We start from the raw sequence: 21,988 nt of genomic DNA, 5'->3' as shown, positions 1-21,988 counted from the left end.
CCTCTACACAAACCTCTGCTTTTTGCTTCATGCCGCTTGGTTTTCGAACTTTCGAACTTTATGAATGCTTCTGGAAAAAAAGGGGGAGAACATTACGGACGAATGAAGAGATGTAAAGGGAGAGATGAAAAGAATAGCGCTGATGAACTCCGGTACGTTGGATTTGTTGAGAGTGCGTGTGTAAATATGAATCGAAGGCAAAACCTTGCTACCCTAGAGCTATGACATGATGATTCTACAAAGAAAAAGTAAAAGTAATCAAACAAAGAAGATGAGGATGAGATTGTATCACAAGAGGAAGAGGAAAAGAGAGGGGGGGAGGGGGAGGGGAACCTCTACACTCCCAATATCTGAGCACCCAACTCGGCCAGCTTGAACTTCTGAATCTTGCCACTGGCCGTCTTGGGATACTCGTCTACCCAAAAGATGTATTTGGGCACCATATGTGACGAGAGGTGAGATCTGACCCAGTCCCTGACCGAACTCTCCGATATCTCCTCTTCTTTCTTCCCCTCTCCATCTATCTCGCTACATCTGCTGCCGCTGCTCTCCTTGATGATGAAGGCGCCGACAGCCTCACCCAGCTTCTCATCCGGTATACCGACCACACTGACCTCGTGCACGCCCGGCATCTGGAAGAGGCAGTTCTCTATATCGAGGGGGTGGATGTTCTCACCCGCGCGGATGATGAGGTCCTTTATGCGGCCGGTTATCCTGACGAAGCCTTCCTCGTCCATGGACGCCTCGTCGCCGGAGTACATCCATATGGAGGGGGGGTCTCGGCCAGTTTCCTGGTCGGCAACCAGCACCTCGCGGGTGCGGACGGGATCGCCGTAGTAACCGGCCATGGTCAGGTATCCGGAGGCGGCGAGCTCGCCCCTCTGGCCGAGAGGGAGGATCCTTGACCGGTCGGCCGGGTCGACGATCTTGACGGCGGTGTGCGGCATGGGGGTGCCGACGGTGGAGGCGCGGTACTCGGGCGGGTCGGAGGGACGGGTCATGCAGGAGACGGGGCTGGTCTCGGTCATGCCGTAGCAGATGACCAGGTCTTCCAGGCCCAGACGGGACTGGACCGTGTGCATCAGGGACTCGGGCACGCTGCTGCCGGCTACTATGCCCTTGCGCAGGTTCGGGGGGGGCACCAGCGAAGTGGGCTTGGAAGGAGAGGGGGAAGAGGCAGGATGGGTGTCGAGTGCCTCGAGATAGGCGACAAACATGGTGGCCACGCCGTAGAGCCCCGTCGCGCGGTGCCGGCAGGCCATGCGCATGGACGCGACGGGATCGAACGCCGGCGAGGGGAAGAGGATGGAGGCGCCCGTGGTGGCGGTGGCCATCAGGCCCAGCACGGAGCCGAAGCAGTGGAACAGGGGCGGGGGCACGACGATGCGGTCCGAGGCGTCCAGCACCATCCTGTGTGCGATGAGGCGGCCGTTGTTGAGGATGGAGGTGTGCGACAGCATGGCGGCCTTGGGGGCCGAGGTGGTGCCCGACGTGAACTGGATGTTTATCGTGTCCTCCGGGCCGAGCGGGGCGGAGGGCGTGACGGGGCCCGCGGCACCCCCCTCCACCAGATCGTGGTAGAGCTTCAGACGGCGGTCGAGCTGGAAGTGCGGGATGTCGGGGTGGTCTCCGCGGTTGTCGTGGACGACGACGTGGCGGAGGGAGGGGACGGCGGAGCTCCTGATGCTCGGGGGTTCGTAGGGCGTGCCTCTGCCGACGCCGCCGTCGCCGTCGCCGTCGTCCGTGATGATTGCCTGCAGCAGGCTCTCGTTGCTGCGACCCCGGGCCGGCCGGTAGGGCAGGTCGGTCACGGCACCCATCACCAGCACCGTCGCGCCGAGGTGACGCAGCGCCGAGGTGACCTGCGCTGCTGTGAAGGACGGGTTGAGCGGCACCAGGACGGCGCCGAGCTTGAAGAGGGCGTACGTCAGGGCCGTGAAGGCCACGGTGCTGCCCAGGGAGACGGCGACGCGGTCGCCCTTGCGCACGCCCAGCCGCGACAGAGATGAGCCCAGCCTGTTGGAGAGTACGTCCAGCTGCGTGTACGTCAGGGTCGTCTCGGCGGCGCGCACCGTCGACATGGACGGCACCGGCGACCACACTACCAGGGCTGGACGGTCGCCGTGCTCGGATACAACAGAGGCGAAGTGTTCTGGTATCGTTCCTCGGTAGAGGGGGGGCTGTGGTCAGAGTCAGAGCGATTGATGTGTGAAGAATGTCTTTTTCTTCTTCTTTTTCTTCTTCTTCTTCCTCCTCTCTACTTCTTCTCCTCTTCTTCTCCTCTTCTTCTCCTCTTCTTCTGGTAGTAATGACTTACAGTTGTGGGTCCACGTCGTATACTCAGATTTTGGGTTGATATCCATCGAGGCTGGTTGAATAGATTTCGAGTGTGCCTGAAGAGGAGACCACTACCGACTCCTCCCCCGGCTGCCAGCCTGTACGGCAACATGCGTGAGAGAAACATGATGTGTGCTGCGTTACGAGGAGAGAAAGGAAGATGAGTAATGGATGCGAGAGAGAGAGAGAGAGATCTTATAAGACACTGTTTTGGATAGACACTGAAGACACACTTTCAAAGTTGACGAGGAAAAAAAAAACCCCCAGAAAAGAAAATACACCCAAGGCTACCTGTCCCGAGGATGCTCGGGAGAAGTCCCAAGACAGATATCCGAGGGCCTCGATTTCAGTACGTTGGTAATGATGAATCAATTACATAGTCAAGAGGGAGCCGACTACTAACACCCCGCATTCTTGACTCTTCCCCGCACAACCTTGTTTCTTCCCCACGATGGAGGGGGATGGGACGGATACGGCCTCGGGTATGTATTCCGTCGAATTTGGGGGGGGGGGGGTAGGAGCTTGCATTGGTGCTCGGGACATGCGTCATCCTCCTGCTGGCGTGCCGGTGCGTATGATTTGAAGGATGCAGTCGTCGACTGCCCGTCGAGCAAGTTGATTCCTGTCTTACACTGCTCATCGTCCTCATATTAATCTAGTCTCATGTGTGGGATCACCATTCACCATGATGTAGTATATATCATATACCATTGCCTTCATCTCGGTCTTATTTTCAGACAACAGAAGCCATATCAGCTCTCCCAGAATCCTATGGCAAGGAGGGAAAAAAAAAGGGAAGAAAGATGACACAGAGAATCGGAATCGGAATCGGAATCAAGGAAGAAAAAGAAACAACCCCTCTCAATCGGAAGCCAAAAAAAAAAGTACATCGTAACTATGCTAACATGGCGGCGTTTACCCTCCTTATACGGAGCCATGGCGCTTTTCGATGTGTCTGCTTTTGTTTTGTTTTGTTTTTCTTTTCCTGGCCCTTGGAAAAAATGGTGGAGGGATGGTCGGTTGTGTATATATATCCCGACGAGAGGGAAGAAGACAACAAGATAGAAGAGGAGAATAAGATAGATACCGACATGAAAAAGACCTGATACAAGGCAAAGTAAAAGACAGCCGCCATACTCCGAAATCTAAAGGTAGCAATGTAACCGAAATCTAAAGAGGATAATGTGACCGGACCGGGGAAGAGGAGGAAGAGAGGAGTGTAGGAATCAGCTGCGCTGCTCACCAATGTGGCGTTCGCTTTCAGGTTTCCACGTTCCTGCCATGGTCAGCATCGGCTCGGAATAGAGGAGACAGGAAGAAGGAGGGAGAAGAGAAGAAGGGGAAGGAGAGAGGAGAAGAGAGGAGAAGAAAAAGAAGGAAAAAAGGACGAGACAGGTGGATAGGCATACCTTCAAAGTAATGCTTGACAAAAGCCATGGGATCGTCGTCCTCCTTGGCACCCATCTGTCCGACGCCGGGCGAGAAGCTGGTGATGGGCAGGACGACGACGTCGCCTATGCGCTTCCTGTCCTCCATGCCGGTGAAGGCGCGGTAGTCGATGACGCCGCTGGAGCGGGACCTGTCAAAGTAGCGCTCGTCGTTGAGGTAGTCCATGATGACGTCGGTCCAGACGGCGGGGCCGGTGAGGTTGACGGTGTCGCTGTCGACGAAGCTGGCCAGCTTGCCGGACCGCTTCCTCTCGAGCGTCTCCCGGGTGATGTGGGCGATGACGGCGCGCAGGGCCGGGTGGCCGGGCTTGGCCTGGATGGTCCACTGGCAGAACTGGATGCGGCGCGAGTACCAGTCGGCCCAGTCCGGGCGGTCCGGGTCGGCCTCGATGCCGACGACGAGCCCGACGGTGTCGAGGGCGACGTCGGGCGGCAGCCAGTTGACGGCGCTCTGGATGGCGAAGGTGTCGATGTCGGAGTAGATGCCGCCCCGGGCGTACAGGATCAGGTAGCGGAAGAAGTCGGCCTTGAGGACGGGCCGGGGCAGGGCCTCGTACGCCTCCAGGACCTCGGGCACCGACGCGTACAGGAGGCGCAGCAGCTTGACGGCCACGTGGTCCGTCACCACCTCGTGGATGAAGGTCGGGTGCTGCTGCGTCCACGAGGCCTCCTGCTCGACGTACTCGAACTCGGCGTCGTCGGCCGTCCACTTCCACGTCTGCCAGATGTAGGCCGGGAACTTGCTCGTCACGTCGTAGGGGTACACGTACGCCAGCTTGTCGGCCGTGCTGAGGTGCGACATGTCCGACGTCGGCTTGCGCGGTGTCCTCTGAAGAGGTTGCTGCTTCTGCTGGTAGACGGGCGTGTTCCTGGCCGGTGCCGCTCCTCCTGCTCCTCCTGCTCCTCCTGCTCCTCCTGCTCCTCCTGCCGCCGCCGCCGCTTCAGGGTTCAAGGGTGGTCGTCCGTCATTCTCGTCGGTAGTTCGGCCGTCGCTGTAGCCGCTGCTGGTGCCGTCGTGGAGGCTGTCTGCCGTCGTCGATGTGTCGTGGGATGATGGAGTTGAGGAGTCGGCTGATGAGGAGACTTGGGAACGCGTGATGAGGAAGAAGATGGCGAGTATGGATAACGCCGCGACGAGTGCGCGTCTTGAATTCAGCATGATGAAATGATGGAGGTTGGCGATGCGCCAAAGGGGGCGGGGGCGCCCGTTGTGGTTGGAGAGAGAGTAAAGGAGGAGGGAAAGGAAGAAGGTCAGAGGAGATGGTAGAGAGGGAAGAAGGGAAAAGGAGGATGGACGATGACAGATCTATCTACCACGTCATTGGTGAAGAAGAAAGAAAGAAAGGAGGAAGAAGAAAGAGACAAGAAAGAGACAAGAGAGAGACACGGAGGGGCACTGCAGGTTGAGACGAGGCATCCGCTAGGATTTCGAAGGGGGGGGGGGGGGGGGGGGAGGAGGAAAAAAGAAGGGGAAGTGAGAGGAGAGAAGAAGTTTGAATTCAAGGTCGAGAAGGTTCAAGCCCCCATCTGAGCCATCTCCAATCCGTGAGAATTAAAGCAGGAGGACCCCCACAACTGCAGGGGAAACAATTTACAGTGTACGACGTATTACGGTATCGATATATGAGGATTATATATACATATATTATATATACATATTTTATATATACACATCATATATATATATATATATGATATTATTGCAGAGCAGATGAGACTGTGGGGACTCAGGTTCTCGGCTCAGATTCAGTTTCTCGGCGGAGGACTTCACTCCCATGCCTGCTCTCTCTCCTCTTGCTCTCATCCTTTCCAACCCCTTCTCCCAACTTCCTCTCTCAACTTCCCTCCACACACCCCATCCGACTCCGGACCCAAACTATTCACGGCCTAGAACATGCCGTCGCCTCGCTCAATTACTCGCTCACCTCGTCTGTCTACCCTAGGACTGGATTCTAGACTCTAGACCCGTCGTACCGGCAAGACTCTCAACCCCTCAAGCCCCCCCCCCCCCCAAAGTCCTAGACTCCGGATCTATGCAACCCCCTCCGTTCCTCTCAGCATCGAGCATCGAGCATCTGGGCATCTATCAGCATCTAGCCCCTAGCCCCTAGCCCCTGGCTTTCTGGCCTCCGCCCCTCCATCCTCTAGCCTCTAGCCTGCCGAGTACAGGTACGAGCACTGTGGTCTGTACAGGTAAAGAAGGATGGTCAGGCCAGCACGGCGCGGCTGCGGGGAGGGCGTGACTACCTCCGCCAGTACATGAACATGTACATGAACATGTGACACACGGTACGTATGCCGAGGAGCCCTCCCCGTCCACCATCTGCGATTTGCTTTCTATTCTTATTTTCTCCACCGCCCAGCACTGCTCTACACCTCCGAACGAGATGGTCGAAGAGTCAGTCGTCCTGTGCTGATGAATGCCGAGATGCTTCGCCTTGTCCTGCATCAGACCATGATCACCCCCGAGCAGTCAATCAATGCATGGACAAGGTATGGCAGAACGCATGCGAGTACAGATTGGAGTAGACTGGACACCTGCGCGCAGGTAATCTATCTGTCTGTACTCATCGTACACGTCCATCTGTACATCTCGCCCGTACCCGTACTACCTGGTATTAGTCTTGGAATTGCCAAGGGGCTACCGAGGGGCTACCAGCATGCCCTTACTCGTGCAGCAACATCATATCATCGCATCATTACCATGCTCTGATTCCTCCATATCCCGGTCACTGGCCCCGGTAGACCCACGCCACTTGGGGAAGAAACGTGTAATATTCAGCTTCCATCCTCCTCCGAGTAGGTATCACACACACACACTCTCTCTCCTCTTGCGAACACATCTACGTGCACAGCTGTTCTCGCGGTACAATCTCCTGGATGCTGCACAATAACCCTGCTTACCCGATCATGAGAAATATCGAGAGATATCGCATAATATGGAGCTGAGACGTGAATGTCGACTCGTACGCACACTCGACCAGCTCTCCGCTATTCCATCGTCGCTCGAGCACTAGGTTGGTATATCTGATCGGCTGACTGGGAGATCATCGACCTCGAGACCGATCGTTTGCCCGCCCGAGGCCATCCGGATTCGTAACCACCGCGATTGCGAGCGACGAATGTCGACGACGACGCGAGCTCGAGATGAAAATGAAATCGAAGGCCCGACAGGGTTCTCGATCTGACTGATGAGATCGATCTGACTGATATAAAAAAAACCCAGTCCACCAACGGGTTTCAATTCGGCACACACCGGTATCGCATGTGGTGTTGACATTGTGCATGGCCGATTCTCCTCGTAGAAGTAAGTACAGGCAGGTGTCGATACTCCACGGCCAGGGGTAGCGGCCCATGTCCATAGCCGGTACCATGTAACCCATGGATAGAAAGGAGACGACAGATGGGGGATGGCTCTGTTTGGGGGGGGAGCAAAACCCCGACATTGATCATTCACAGGGCCGTGAGCAGGTGATAGGAGACCAGGGCCACGGATACCGGACAGGAATTGCAGAGCCCATGGCTCTGACGGCGCGCTCGAAGTCGCACGTGGACGCTTACAGTCGGGTTCACCATCCTCTCAGTCACCGTCGATGACCTCCTCCGAATAGCCGAGTCTTGGCTACTGTACAGGTATCAGATCTCCAGGCCGTCCGTCCAGTCCGAGATGCTGGCCTACTGCTGTCCGTCTTCGGACGAGGCTCTCCCACAGAGATTGCGGCGTCTACCGCCATGATACTCCCGGGAGCCTCTGCACGTTTCCGGGGTCGGATGTGAGGGAGGCTCTGACCTCCTCCATACCTGGCTCGCCGCCGGTAGGCCCAGGACTCAAGCGGTATTATCCGACGAGGTCCCGAGGCGCAGCAGCCGTAGTATCTCGAGTGCAGTGCCCTCGTCCTGATGAGCCTCACCCTTGAGAGACGGCTGTCCGTCGTCGCCACGTGTCATCGCCAGAAGAGGGTTCAGCTTCCCGACGCAGAGCAGGACGCGGCACATGTCCAGGTCACCGAGCTGTACGGCCAGCTGCAAGAGACGGGCGTGCTGACCAGACGGTCGGCTCTTCCAGATGGTAGGTGTGTGCAGGAGGATGATCCTCGCCGATTCATACCGATCTTCCGGATCCCGGGTGCTCTTGACGATCCGCTCCAGAGCAGTGTCTCCCCGGTCGTCTGCATCGTGCATGAAGCCGGTCGAGCGAGGTGCCAAGACCCGGACCATTCTCGGGTTGCATAGCCTCGACGCTAGATGGAGAACGTTCTCGCCACGCGCGTTGCGGAATTCGAGGTGTGCTGCGATGCCATCCTCTCCCAAGAGGTATTCCACCACGTCAACATGGTCCCCCAAGACAGCCTCTCCGATTGATTGATGCTTGGACCTCTGAGATGAGAGCGATTCGTGCCGTGATCCGCAGAGGAGCTCGTTTCGAAGCTCTGCCTTGCGTCGAGCTCCGGCCATCAGCCGCTGAACTAGTGGCATACAGCCCGCGCCGGCGGCGATGCACAGGAGCTCATTGCCCCATCGCTCCCGGATCATATCGTCGAACGAGAGGTCGACGAGGTCGAAAGCTAGGTCCCAGTTGCGGTCACGCTCATCGGTGATAAACCACTGATGGATCGCGAGCCGAAAAAAGTCGAGATTGCGAAGCTGACCCCCAACCCTCCCGTCTAGAGACAGGATCCTCAGCCGAGCCAAGTCACCCCACTGCAGTATCTGATCGGCGGCCCGGAAGGCCGATCTCGGGAGGTACCTGTCACCGCCGAATTCGGAGACCTTGAGCATATAGCGTAGCATGGCCTCCGAGCCGTAGAGTGAGACGATGCCGAGAGGATCGTACAGGCTGCCGTCGAATTCGAACCTGGGCTGGACTGCGCAACTTGGCCGGCAATTCTGTTGGGTCCAGTTGCGGAGCCGAGTCGAGCCTGGCTGGCAGACATCCTCTATGCTCGGCAAGCTCAGCAGGGAGCCGCTCGTGACGGCAGCGAGATGTTCCAACCAATGGCAAGATGCGTAGACGAAGAACTCCCCGAGACCGCGCTCGGCCGGATCGTAGCGGATCATGTTCCCTTCCCAGACTTCCCATGTGCAACGGGGATCGTACTCGGTCGGTGCCTCGTCGTCGTCGCCGTCGTCGTCGTCGAACAAGCCTGCCTCCTGCGGGAGCTCTGCAATCGCCATCTGCTCCTCAGAGAAGAGATTGATGGCGTCGACGTCGTGTAGGAGGAGATATCGAATGCAGATGTCTGTGGCCATGGCCTCGAGCATCTCCGCAGGTCTATCGCAGAGCAGCTGACCGGTCTCGGCGGGGACGGTCGGAGCTTGCGTCTGGGCGAGATCGTCGAGGATGAACTCCTTCACCGACTGGTGGATCAGCTGCACCTGACGTTTCCCAGTGTCGCTGTAGTCGACGCGGGAGATGAATGGATGCATCAGGCCCAACACCCGCTGATGATCCACCAGATCAGCCAGCGCAGTCACGGTGGTCACCTCCCGCCGCGCCGTGGCCAGTGCGATCGCCCATGCAAGCTCGAGCATGCTGAGCGGCCTGCGAGCGACGGCGAGGAGCTTCAGACCCGCGCTGGCAAGGCCTTCGTTCTCCAGCTCACCTGAGGTGTATCGCGAGAATAGGCGGCCGTAGAGTCTCGAGAGCTGTCTGGGCAGCGGCATCTCCTCCAAGAATCGTCGCATGGGTCCCAATGCCCGGATTCCACGGATCTCGATGAGCTCGACCGTCATCTTCGTCCAGATGGCGTTTCCTTGAGCCATGCGGGACAGGCGGTGGACGATGAGGGCTTTGGAATCTTCCGGTAGATGGAACAGCTGCCTCTCTACTGCCGCCTTGACTATGATCTCATCCCGTTCGAGGTTGGAGCCCAGGTAGATGTTGCCTACACCGGCCAGCTGTGCGAGGATGTCCTCTTGGGGTCGGGAAGCCAGCACGGTCTTCAGCTGCGTGATCTTCTGCGACAGGGTCTTCAGTAAGACGAGGATAGTCCTCCTCGACACCCCATCGCACTCGTCCAGACCGTCGATCAAGATGAAGACTGGCCGGTCGATTGCCTCCAGGATCTTGTGCAGAAACTCTCCCAGTTTCTTGATGCTCGTGGCCGGCTCAAGAATGCCGGAAGCCTGCGCTTGCTTATACCACCCGAAGAAATCCTTCTTCAAGCCAGGCAGCTGCTCGAGGAGCGATAGGATCAGGCCGGACACCACCTGAACAGCCTGGCCGGTCTCGTCATCCCGGCAGTAGAAGTAGCATACCTTGGGCCTGGGCAGCCGGTGCTCGTTTCTCCGGCCCAGCTCATCGACCAGGAACGACACGGCAACGGTCTTCCCACAGCCCGTATCCCCGAGGAGTGCCAGTTGCCGGGATTGGGAGGCGTGGTACCAGTCGGCGAGCTGGGGATTCTCGAGCAGGAAATCGCAAGCCCGGTCGGCCCGGATCTCCTGCAGGAGCGCGTGGTACCGGCTCTGCATCTCCATCTTGCCACCGCCCAGCCACCTGGCAACTAGATCCAGATCAGTCTGGAGTCTGGACCCACGACGTCCGGGCAGTTGAGACGGGGAGACTTACTCTCGGCATCGTAGAGCATGGCCTTGATGTCCTCGACGATCTCCCAAGTTGCCTTCTGCACAAGTCTTCGCAGGTAGTCCGCGTGCCTCAAGAAGTCTTGCACGATGCCGGGCAGTTGATCCTCCTCCAGCGTCAATTTCACTATCAGTCTCGTTCCGCGGCTCGTCAGCATCTCGAAGGCTGCTCTGTAGAATTCGAGGAGCTTCCGGTAAACCGAAACAAGCGCCTGCGACATGGTTAGATGGGCTTCGGAGAGTTGGCTATACGCTTACTCTGTGAATGTCAGCCCGGTCAGCTTTTTGACCGAGCGTGTCGCAATCGTCGATGTAGGAGATCTGCTCCAGCATCTCCCCGATTTGCTTAGCAAATTCCAAGTCAGCACCTGCGAGGCTGATGGCGATCTGTGCATTAATCAGCTCTTGTGTAACGGCAGACCACATCGGGATCACGGGAATCGCTGCCTTGACAAGAGACAGAACCCACCGCAGTTATACTCCGGACTACGCCAAAAACCGTCGTCGCGGTTGGTTCCAGGTTTGTCAGAGGGCTGGCTAGGTCTAGTGCTAGCTTGAATCTCTCAAGCGGTACCTTGACAGATTGCAGATACTTAACTCCTCTCAGGAAAGCAGACTCCTGATTTGCTTCCTTGTCAAGCTGGTCAAGTTTCCTGAACAGCTGCGCGACATTGTTGCTGTTGAGAATAACGACGTCTACATCTCCCTTGAGGCTTTCAACCGCCTCACGGTATGCTGCACTCCAGAGGTCTGAAGACCCGGTGGTATCATCCCCGTTGTCGTCAGCACCTGCTTGGGCGGAGGCAACATTTTGGTAGGAATCACGTCGATGAGAGCCATTCCGCTTGGTCTGGCTGCTACCGTCGACGCGGCTGGCTTCGATCCGCGTTCCGAGGGTGGCATCGCTTGTCTGTTTAGAGGGTAGTGCGCTGGTGACAGAGTTTGTGTTCTGTGCGACAGAAGCTATACTACTAATGATTAGGACTTCTAGATCGATTGGTAGGAACCAACATTTACCTGGTTTCGACATCGCTCTCGCGGAACGAGCTGCCTATGCCACGCCGGAAAGTACGGAGCCTCTTCCGCAGACCTCGACGGAGCCCCTCATGTGTTTCTTGAGACTTCATATTGAACAGGCACTTAGACTTCGAAGCTTTCTTGGCAATGATGAATTGCCGGCGCAACCTATTCATCTACATCACCGAGGACTACTCGTGTCTTTTTATTTCGTCTACAAGGGGATCAAACTTTTTCCGACACTCAGGCAACGATACCCCGCTCTAGGTTTTTCCTTGCTCAGCCATAAGTAAATGCTGAAGAGTGGCATACCACTTTATGTAGTATTACAGTTGCGTGACTTTTGTTGCTGTGAGGTTGTGCTCGGTACTCTCGTCTTTCCAGTTCCTCCATCCGCCCGCCGTTTTACCAAGCACTAGGAATGCCGTCAAATAACCGACGGCTCACTTTTCCAATCCATGGTACCGTACCGTCTCAGCGCAGGTCCCCGACGTTGATTTTTCGCCTCTCTTCGTACGACGATTCAACCGCCATATCGAAACCGAGCAGCAGAGCTACGTCGTGAGTTACATCGTATTCTGTAAGTGCAGTATTAGAATCTCGAGCGAAGTACCTCCCAGTTCACTTTTCTTAAATTCTGTTCCTAAATTTTTTAAATTATCTGTTCGAAATACATTTTATTTTATAATTTTTTTTTTTAATATCCTTACATTTTTTATTTATTGAATAGCATCGGCTGACCAGCTGCCACTTGTCTTAGTATTATCTGAGTGGCTTCCTTGAATCTGCGCGAGCAGCTGGGCTATACAGGTTAGTTACGATCACAACAACTTTTGAGGTTGAATACACCGTATATGGCTCTGGACTAGAACCCCTCCCCCCAGGCTGTCGACCACTGTCCACATTGGTCAAGGGGCTTCCGATATCTCCAAGTCACCTTCTTGCGAGTGGTGGAAGGATCAAAACACGATGGGCCCGAAAAATTCGAAGTCGAACGCGTCATTTCCGCACCACCACAGCACTCCCCAATCACGAACTATTGAACATTTTAGGCCTGCGTCGTGGCCTGTAGCCGGAAGGACGGCCAGCTTTCTCGCCTTGCCTATAGAAATTCGTCAAATTATATACGAGCAAGTACTCGTTATTCGGCACCCAATCTATCTTTTTCAGGCCGGGGGGAAACGGGTAGAGACATTCGCTCCTGGCCGGCCCAAACACTGGCTTGCGTTGCTGCATACCGACCGACAAGTCAGTGACGAAGCGAAGGCGGTGGTCTATAAAATGAACCATTTCCTATTCGTGGACACTGCCCAGAAGCAAGTTCAGCTCCTGCAGTCCTTCCTAGATCTCATCGGGCCTGTGAATGCAGATCTTTTGTCACACGTTGACATCAACCTGCCAGCCGCAGTGAGCATGGGACATCAGCCTGGAGCGGTCAAGCTGGAGGAAGACGAGCTGCGGACCATAAGAATTCTTGGAAAAAACTGCGGCCGGCTCACAACACTAGGCCTACGCATTCAGAGAAACAACTCAAGGTTCATTACTGGGACGGATGGCGACAGTGCACAGTCTACTCGAGAGGCGCTGCGGCAGATCCATGCACAGCTCCAGGCGATTCCCTCGCTGGTGACTATCAATGCTAGAGTCACCATCAAAGACCTGTCTTCTGCTGCCATGGATGCAATGCAAAGCCTCGGTTGGAATGTCTTGTTCGATTAAAGATGTCTACTCCCCCTAAGCGACAGTACATGAACCAGAAGCCAAATCTAGTGGATCCACGACATCGATAGATATAAGCAATATAAGTCGAAAGCTCGCGGGTAGCAAACGTCGGGAACGAAGCGACAACGGCCTTCAACGTTGGTTTGTGTAAGAAGAGAGATCGCGGAAAACACGCGGCTCCATACCACCCATAGATCTTAGATCTTACGGCGTGTGTGGGGCATTACGAGTGCACGATGAATAGAAGCGTTGATCATCAGGGCGGGGCGAAGCCGAAGAAATGCAGCTATGTATGAAGTTTCATCGCATGGTCGACGCCGACGCGACATGCGCGTGACGTGCTCTGAAATACTGATTCTAGAACAGCATACCGATCACAATCTTGCCGTGTCCTTCCCCGCGGTGGGCGCCAAGTGTGACCGTGCAACCAGAGGTAGATTAGGTAATGATGCGGACTCAACTATCAAAGGGTCCAGTCTGACTGTTGGCTACGTTCTCACGCGCGCGTAGGTGATGTAGATGATGCAGGTGCTCTAGCCCCTCCGGAGAAAGGGCCGCGGCCGTCGTATCGATGCTACCTGTTCTACCTAGCTGGGAGGGAGGATGAGGCCGTAGATATATATCTGAGAGTTGGTGATGTTTGCATCAGAGGGCCTGAGGCTCAGATCTGGACCGGAAGAACCAATGATGCGGCGTCTGGCGGTGTCGGTACAGGTCTGTACCGACACTGACACGTAAGGATCATAGTCATGATAGTCATGATAAGACAGCAGAGGATAAGACACCCGACAACACGCATCCCACCCTTTGAGTGATTTGACTGCGATGTGTTCTGGTGCTATCGCCCGTCCTGAAGTCTGACCCACGATTGCTCCATCTGCTGATTGCCTGCTCTCGATCCATCCTCGTGGTCTCGCTCGCGTCGACATGGACGCCGGTTTCTCGTCAGATACTGAAAAAGAGGCGGGGGGGGGGGGGGGGGGGACGCTCTATGGCGCTCGAAGGAGCATGATACATTCTTGATACATCTTCTAGAGTATCATTGATAGCGTGCACCTGCTCCCGGGGCGCGGTGGAACCTGTCGCTTCTGGCGCCTAGAGACGGATCCCTAGGCGGCATCGCACACGCACACCTGCATGCAGGATCAATATGCGATACTCCGTACTCTGTATTGCTCGTCATGTCGGGAACCACGGTGTTATTCATACTCCGCAGTATGTTGATGTATCCCTAGTGATTGATCGGGACTGTCCCTGCAGGTACGGAGTACGGAGTGATGATACACACTGCATCTTCTGCAGTCTCGACGCCGCCCGCAGATTTATTCATCTGGCGTACACGGTCGTAGATAAGACCCTCCTCCGTACCGAACAAACTCCCTCTCTCCCCCTATCACACATACGCACACATCCTCTCTCTCTCTGTCTCCAAAGGTGCCACCGACGCCGCTGACGACGACGACGACGATGCCAACATTGTCGTCGTCTCCTCCCTTTTGGAAACATCTCTATTGCTCGTACCCGTACACTTCCGTAACTCGTCGATTGCAGAGGGCACCGCTTCGTCTCAGCCGGCAACCCCCGAATACCTCCCCCCCCCGCCAGTTGATGTACGAGAGCACCGTATCCTCCCTCGTACGTGTGCCTCGGCGATCGGCATGATTAACCTCCAACCCTTGGTCCCTCTATTGATCCATCTCTCTTTCTGTCTCAGAATCGGCAGTTCCTAACCGTGGACCCCTCCCTATTCATCCCCCTTCAATGTTACTGCTACTTCTTCCCCGAATCTCGGACCACCTTGTCATAGGCTCACACACACACACACACACGCACACGCACACACACACACACAAACGCACACACACACACACAAGACGTACACTTCCTATCACACACGAGCAGAAGAAACACGGTGCGCTTTTTAATGAATGCGAAAACGGGCAATACTCTACTCGTACATACTGCACTCGTTCAGTTTCCATTACAAAACGGAAACCTGTAATAGATGTAACCTGCACCTACCACTCACTACTAACACCCCCCCCCCCCCCTGCACAGGAACGTATACTCGTACACATCAACATGAATTGATACCCTTGTTGACTTGGCCTGTTCTGCAAGACAGATGCTCTATGCTCTATCTGACCCGACCCCTCCTCCATCGTAGCATCTGATATCCGCGCGCGCGATACATGGTGTCTTTTCAAACTCGACAGTCTCTCATCACCGGCTGCCTCGACCGTCTTTCACAGTCACTGCTCCGACTTGTCCTGGCCGTATTATCGATACACGGGGGAATGCATGTGATATACTGCCCAACCTGTTCGCAACCACCGACATGGCTGCACCTAACAGTGCAGGCTGCAGCACTTACACTCAGAATAGAGACTTGGCCCATCTCCCCCGTCATCCTCGTGTCCCGGACGTGACCCCGGACGATGCGGGCCACCACCGGGTCCCCGCGGGGTCCGGGAACCGTGTAGCATTGCCTCTTATGGACGGTATCATGATACTTATCTGAATCTCGGAGCACGCACACATCTGCACGAGTACGGAGCCATACTCATCTGACCCATTCGTAACCAACGCGTAATCTTGTCCCTGTCCTTGTCTCCTCTCCTCTTCCCCTCTTGCTTTTTTTCTTTCTTTTTCCTTTTGCAGATATTGACATTGACTCATCCGTTGGTCACCACACTCTTCCTTGAACATTTCTACTCTTAGTTTATTTTCATCTTTATTTTCATCCTTGCTCTTCCTGCTCTGCTCACCCTTTTCTCCCGTAGCAACTGATCCGTAGTCGGGCCAGAGCGGCAAAGCGGCAAGACGCACGGGGACTATGGCAGCAGCCCGGGGAACTTTCCGAACTGCTGCTAATCAATCGCCGTGCGGGATTACCAAGCCAGAACTCGACGCGGTGGATCTCCCTCCATCTAAATGTTACCCATTGCTACTCATGCTACTTTGGTTATGCGTCTCTCTCTCTCTCTCTCCATCTCTCTCTCTCTCTCTCTCTCTCTCTCTGTGTGTGTGTGTGTGTGTGTGTGTGTGTGTGTACGTGTATGCGAACCATTTCAGACCAGTATCATGCGAGATTTATTTTTATTTTATTTTTTTATTTCCATCTTTCTTCTCTCTCTCTCTCTCCCTCTCTCCCTCTCGCCTTTTAATCTGATAACGCATCTTGAAATTGATTCCATCTTGCATCCCATAACCTCTACCAGCCTATCAGCAAGATATGGCATATCTCCTCGGTCCTCTCGTCATCCTCCTCCCTGCTCTCATGATTTATATAACATCCTGCAACTTCCCTCTCATATCCTAGACCACACTCTTCACATCCCCATCGCCCGGTATTGCAGCGTTCCAGAACTTCCATCTCCTTCGCTCCTCCACCCGTCAACATGCCTAGCCACCCTCACCCCCTCGCCCCGCTGAGCGAGGCCGAGTTTCAAAAGACCCGTGATATTGTCCGCGCCCTCCATGGGCCCGACACCTCCATCCTCTTCCGTGCCATCCTCCTTGACGAGCCTGCCAAGGACATCCTGGTACCCTACCTCGAGGCCGAGCACGCCGGCAAGCTCGACGGCTCGGTCCCCGTACCGCCGCGCCAGGTCCTGGTCGAGCACGATCTCATCACCCCGCCTGCCAACCACCAGTATATCCGCACCGTTGTCAACGTCGACAAGGCAGAGGTCGTCTCGCAGAAGGTAGCCGGTGAGGGCATCAAGCCGTACCTCGCAGGGTATGTAGACAGCGTGTCGGATATCTCATGCATCGTCTTGACATGAACCGACCCCGGCCCGCACAGTCGCTGACATCTTCCCCATATCCAGGGACGAGATCGGCGACATGCTTCTCGGCATCTGCCTCCAGTCCGACCTCTACAGGGAGGCCATGTCCGAGTTCGCCATCCCGGACGGCTTCGAGGTGACGATTGATCCGTGGCCGTACGGCGGGGCGGAGCAGGCCGGAGAGCCTCGCTACATCCAGGGTCTCGTCTTCGCCAAGGACACGACCACCGGCAACCCGGACTCGAACCACTACTCCTTCCCCATCCCCATCGTCCCCGTCATGGACTTCGCCACCAGAGAGATCATCCGCGTCGACCGCCTGGCCACGGGCGGCGCCGGCGACTCGCTGGCCCCCGCCGCCCGGGCCGGCGAGCCGAGGAAGCTGCACAACTCGCCCCAGCAAGGCGAGTACGTGCCCGAGCTGCGGCCCGAGCCCAGGCGCGAGGGCCTGAAGCCGCTCAACGTCGTCCAGCCCGAGGGGCCGTCCTTCACGCCGCACGCCGACGGCCTCGTCGAGTGGCAGAAGTGGAGGTTCCGCGTCGGCTTCACGCCGAGGGAGGGCGCGGTGCTGCACGACGTCTGCTACGACGGCAGGCCGGTCGCGTACCGGCTGAGCTTCAGCGAGCTCACGGTCCCCTACGGCGACCCGCGGCCCCCCTACCACCGCAAGCAGGCCTTTGACTTTGGCGACACCGGCGTCGGCAGGGCGGTCAACAACCTCAGCCTGGGGTGCGACTGCCTGGGCGCGATCCACTACATGGACACGCTGCTCACCGCGCCCGACGGGTCGGCCAATCCGTCCAAGTCGGTCATCTGCCTGCACGAGCAGGACAACGGCGTGCTGTGGAAGCACACCAACTTCCGTACGGGCCGCGGCGTCGTCACGCGCATGAGGGAGCTCGTCGTGCAGTTCATCGCCACCCTGGCCAACTACGAGTACATCTTCATCTACAAGCTTGACCTGTCCGGCGCCCTGACGTTCGAGACGCGCGCCACGGGCATCATGAGCGTCGTGTCCATCGACGAGGGCAAGACGAGCGCATACGGCAACGTCGTCGGGCCCGGCGTCCTAGCCCAGAACCACCAGCACGTCTTCGCCATCCGCATCGACCCGGCCATCGACTCCTACGGCCCGGCCGACACCCAGGTCGTCATCGAGGAGAGCGTCGGCCGCAGGATAGACCCGGACACCAACCCCTTTGGCAACCTGTACGAGATCGAGAGGCGCACCGTCGAACGCGCCGCCTGGGTCGACGCCGACTCCCGCCGCAACCGCACCCTCCGGCTCGAGAACAGGACGAGGCTGAACCCGGTCTCCGGCAAGAACGTCGGCTTCAAGATCATCTCCCCCGAGACGCAGCTCCTGCTCGCCGACCCGGACAGCACCCAGGCCAAGCGCGCCCCCTTCGCCCAGCACCACTTCTGGGTCACCGGATACAGGGACGGCGAGCTGTGGGCCGCAGGCGAGTTCACCAACCAGACGGCCGAGGAGATCGACGGCGTCGGCGCCATGGTCGAGCGGGGCGACTGGTTCACCGACGGCGACGCCGGCGACAAGGCCTCCGCTGGTGGCCGCAGGAGCAGCCCCGTCGTCTGGACCGTGTTCGGCCTCACCCACAACCCCAGGGTCGAGGATTGGCCTGTCATGCCTGTCGAGGTGCACCAGGTACACCTCCGTCCTGCGGACTTCTTCACGTCCAACCCGGCGCTCGACGTTCCTTCGGACCGCAACCAGGCCAGTGTTCGTGTCGGATGCTGTGCTAAGCCAGAATGAACACAGTCGCTGCCGCCTTTGCCATCAAACCGCCCACCCCTTTTTCAGCGGACACGTCTTCTGAAGGTTGCTGATTCATCAATCGGCTTATGGGGGAATATGTATATCATATATATATATATATATATATATATACATGATGGTGATATATACACATCATCATGCTTTCAGGTCGAATATACAGCAAAATAAAACAAACTATATGGACATATATAAAGGCTTCGACGAAATTATAGAATAAAAGAAGGTATAATAAGTATTATATAAAAAAAATGAATGCGATAGGGATATGCGACAGGCCATTCAAAACATGTTACCGCTCGACAAGGGGGGGCGGTCTAGGATTCGAGCTCGACAAACTCCTTATCCTTGGCGGCGTACTGGGCGATCTGAACGCCTGCATTCTCGCCATCGGCGGTGGTGACGGTGTACAGCGAGACGGACAGGTCGTCGAGGGTGACGTTGACGGAGAAGCAGAGGGTGGTAGAGATGGGGCCGAAGTAGTAGAGGTGGGCGTTGGTGTCGACGCCGATCTCGCCGCCGTTGCAGTCGATGTTGGCGTTGCCCGTGCACACGACCACGTCGCTGAGGGGGTAGTCGTCGCCATCCTCGGCCGGGCTGGTGAGCCAGTACTCGGGGGAGATGTGACGGTATCCGAAGAAGATCGGGGGCAGGCGGGGCACGGGGTCGTCGGTGTGGGTGACGCGGTACTCGGCGCCGTCCTGGTTGGTGATGAAGTCGGCCAGCACGGCGTTGCCCACGCGCGGCGACCCGTAGACGTACAGGTCCAGGGGGATGCCGTACTTGGCGCGCAGGACGGCGCCGCCGATGGTGGCCACGGCCGCGCCTAGTGAGTGGCCGGTCGAGACGACCGTGTATGTGGGGTTGGAGGCCAGGGCCGACTTGAGGGTCGAGGCCACGTCGCGCTCCAGCTCGTTCCACGCCGTCGCGAAGCCCTGGTGCACCTTGCCGTCGTCCACCAGGTCCGTGTCGACCAGGATGAAGGAAAGGTCGGCGATCCAGTTGGCGACGGTCTTGCTGCCGCGCACGGAGAAGACAATCTCCTTGTTGGCGTCGTCGATGGCGACGAAGGCCGAGATCTCAGTCAGGTCACCGCTGTTTTATTTTGTGATGAAGCAAAATTTCCGCACCTCCGAGGTTAGCACGCAATGTTGGGGAGGAGAGAAGATGTCTCTTTCTGTCTTCTTCGTTGCGGAGCGATGCTAGGTTGAGCCTTACAAGAATGTGCCTAGGACCCTGATGTCGCGACCCTCGAGCTCGTCGCACTGTCCGCCGCACTTGATGGTGCTGTTGACGGGGACGTCGACGGTGCAGTAGGCTGCCGCAGCGTACTGGACATAGTACTCGAGCCTGTCGAGCGTGCTCTGAGTGACGACATCGTCTGCATAGGGGTGGGAGGAGTTGTCAGCTGTCAGGCATCTGTCAGGAGTGCGTGTAAGTGTGTTGCGCGGGGGTTTACAATACCCCTGGAGACAAGGCTGCGAGCGTAGTCGTCGATCGTCTTGACGGGAGAGGCCAGGGCCAGAGAGGCCAGGGCCAAGAGACTCCAAGCCGAAACCATGATGATGGGATCTGTATATCTTGTCGTCTTGTCAACCAGGAGCGATGTGGGATCGCACCCGGCGCCTCTTTAAGTACGACGACGGATGTAATGATGCAGCACAGGCAACTGGCAAGCGGGAGGGAACCTCGGGAAAGACTGGGTCGTCAGGGGACGGTCAACCCTGCTTATATGTGTCCACTTTCCGACAAGGAAGAGGGACCGGGTGTGCGGGTTTTCATTCTCCTCTCCTCTTCTGCCTTCCCTCTCTTCTTCCCTCCTTGCGAGGGTTAGCAGTTCCCCACCGAGAGAGAGGACATGGGGGTAAAAGATGAAAATAAAAATAAAAATAAAAGGTACGGAGATGATCAAAAACGGTTCATGGAGCCTCGGGCAACGTGGAGAAGTTTCCATGTAGGACGCAGGTGCGGTACAGAGGGGAGCAAATCCACTTTCGTCCGGACGAGTGACAAGCGATGATTCGTATCATGGCTCCGTTCAACGTAGTAATATCACTCGGGTGTAAACGAAGAGGCGTGTGTGGGTGAGGGTGCGAGTGAGCGAGCGAGTGAGGGTGTGTGTGTGTGTGTGTGTGTGTGTGTCCCATGATGAAAGCACACACCATCCTTCCCCTCCCTCAACGCTCGAGGGCGACCACCGAAAGAGTCAGGACGAACCGGTCTGCTGTGCTACGGAGGACGACTCGACATGACCCGTCCTACGGCCTCCTGCGCATGCAGCTGCGGACTATCAGAACACGTCTTTCACTAGTCCCACGGCAGACCTTCCACAAGCGGAACAGCTGAAGGGTCGGGCTGAATGGACAGCCGTGCTTGACAGGGCGTCTAGTCTACGGGACAGCGTGCCTTTCGGTCCCTAGTCTCCACTAGTAGTATCGGTACGAGGTCTCGCAGCAAGGAACCACAAGGCCGCAAGGCACCGGATTTAGTCCAAGAGGCGGGACTTGTCTAGTCCGTGACGGTGAGGGAGGAGGGTCCCTGCCACGTGAAGTATATATATATATATATATATATATATATATATGTATGTATGTATATATATATGTATGTATATGTATGTATGTATATGTATGTATGTATATGAGAATGAAAGGAAGGGGAAAAAAGAATATACCGATATGCCCGAGTTGGCGAGGACGGAGTGAGCTATGAGTCCGTGTCAGGATGATGATTGGCAGGTTTCCGTGATCAAGGATCGTCGTCGAAATCTACAGCTACGAGTTGCGAGTATCAGTATGACAGTCGTAGTACGGTAGCGTTGGATACTGCATATGTTAGCTGGTACTTCGTACAGCTCGTACGGCTGCTATTAATCTGTGATACTCCGTACAGGTTACCTAGCACGGTATCACCTGCTGTCTAGGCAGCGGCGGTACCACTCCGTACCAATACCTACGTGTATCGTCGCACGGCTAGTATTGGTCTGTCGCGGCGAGTCCGTATGTCGTAACTCATCATAAGAGCTAGTCAGGGGTCATTGTGGGGTACATGGGATACGCTGCGTGTACGTACTCGGCCGTACACGGCTCGAGGAGCCATCTCTGTCTGGACAGCCACTAGTACTAGTGATATCAGCGCGTCGGGTGATTCGGCCTCGTCCCTCTTCCTCTCTCTCCTTCCCCTTCCTTCCTCCTGACGTTGGTCCCTCCACCCGTATTAGGGACCGGATTCCTGCTCACGGCCGCAGAGTGGCGGCAAAACTTGGAGAGAGACGATGGAAGGATGGCCACTCA

The 21,988-nt window shown here is 56.4% G+C and overlaps 8 protein-coding genes across 8 annotated transcripts; 3 read left to right on the top strand and 5 right to left on the bottom strand.

Annotated features, from left to right (window-relative positions):
* Window positions 1–335: 335 nt before the first annotated feature.
* Window positions 336–2,464, bottom strand: GMORB2_5053 (Acyl-CoA synthetase (AMP-forming)/AMP-acid ligase II; the record flags this gene model as incomplete). The annotated part of the gene is made up of 2 exons (XM_035467027.1): window positions 336–2,180; window positions 2,318–2,464. 2 exons carry the CDS (start codon window positions 2,462–2,464, stop codon window positions 336–338), a joined length of 1,992 nt encoding a protein of 663 aa, XP_035323039.1.
* A 1,099-nt stretch (window positions 2,465–3,563) lies between these two features.
* GMORB2_5052 (alpha 1,6-mannosyltransferase) lies at window positions 3,564–4,944 on the bottom strand (the record flags this gene model as incomplete). Its single annotated transcript, XM_035467026.1, has 2 exons — window positions 3,564–3,613; window positions 3,747–4,944. The coding sequence occupies 2 exons, from the start codon at window positions 4,942–4,944 to the stop codon at window positions 3,564–3,566; spliced, it is 1,248 nt and encodes a 415-aa protein (XP_035323038.1).
* Window positions 4,945–7,613: 2,669 nt separating this feature from the next.
* On the bottom strand, window positions 7,614–10,591 carry GMORB2_5051 (NACHT domain; the record flags this gene model as incomplete). Its single annotated transcript, XM_035467025.1, has 2 exons — window positions 7,614–10,291; window positions 10,357–10,591. The coding sequence occupies 2 exons, from the start codon at window positions 10,589–10,591 to the stop codon at window positions 7,614–7,616; spliced, it is 2,913 nt and encodes a 970-aa protein (XP_035323037.1).
* A 25-nt stretch (window positions 10,592–10,616) lies between these two features.
* Window positions 10,617–11,400, bottom strand: GMORB2_5050 (uncharacterized protein; the record flags this gene model as incomplete). Its single annotated transcript, XM_035467024.1, has 2 exons — window positions 10,617–10,757; window positions 10,840–11,400. The coding sequence occupies 2 exons, from the start codon at window positions 11,398–11,400 to the stop codon at window positions 10,617–10,619; spliced, it is 702 nt and encodes a 233-aa protein (XP_035323036.1).
* Window positions 11,401–12,668: 1,268 nt separating this feature from the next.
* Window positions 12,669–13,106, top strand: GMORB2_5049 (uncharacterized protein; the record flags this gene model as incomplete). The annotated part of the gene is made up of 1 exon (XM_035467023.1): window positions 12,669–13,106. The coding sequence occupies one exon, from the start codon at window positions 12,669–12,671 to the stop codon at window positions 13,104–13,106; it is 438 nt and encodes a 145-aa protein (XP_035323035.1).
* Window positions 13,107–15,945: 2,839 nt separating this feature from the next.
* GMORB2_5048 (uncharacterized protein) lies at window positions 15,946–16,393 on the top strand (the record flags this gene model as incomplete). Its single annotated transcript, XM_035467022.1, has 2 exons — window positions 15,946–16,023; window positions 16,331–16,393. 2 exons carry the CDS (start codon window positions 15,946–15,948, stop codon window positions 16,391–16,393), a joined length of 141 nt encoding a protein of 46 aa, XP_035323034.1.
* Window positions 16,394–16,510: 117 nt separating this feature from the next.
* Window positions 16,511–18,674, top strand: GMORB2_5047 (primary-amine oxidase; the record flags this gene model as incomplete). The annotated part of the gene is made up of 2 exons (XM_035467021.1): window positions 16,511–16,851; window positions 16,943–18,674. The coding sequence occupies 2 exons, from the start codon at window positions 16,511–16,513 to the stop codon at window positions 18,672–18,674; spliced, it is 2,073 nt and encodes a 690-aa protein (XP_035323033.1).
* A 338-nt stretch (window positions 18,675–19,012) lies between these two features.
* GMORB2_5046 (Lipase (class 3)) lies at window positions 19,013–20,256 on the bottom strand (the record flags this gene model as incomplete). The annotated part of the gene is made up of 3 exons (XM_035467020.1): window positions 19,013–19,790; window positions 19,914–20,076; window positions 20,160–20,256. The coding sequence occupies 3 exons, from the start codon at window positions 20,254–20,256 to the stop codon at window positions 19,013–19,015; spliced, it is 1,038 nt and encodes a 345-aa protein (XP_035323032.1).
* Window positions 20,257–21,988: the final 1,732 nt, after the last annotated feature.

Source organism: Geosmithia morbida (genome assembly GCF_012550715.1).
Source record: "Geosmithia morbida isolate 1262 chromosome Unknown scaffold_3, whole genome shotgun sequence".
In the NCBI taxonomy this organism is placed as follows: domain Eukaryota; kingdom Fungi; phylum Ascomycota; class Sordariomycetes; order Hypocreales; family Bionectriaceae; genus Geosmithia; species Geosmithia morbida.
Note: the sequence above shows the minus strand (reverse complement) of the source record. Positions and strands in the feature narration are given on the sequence as shown.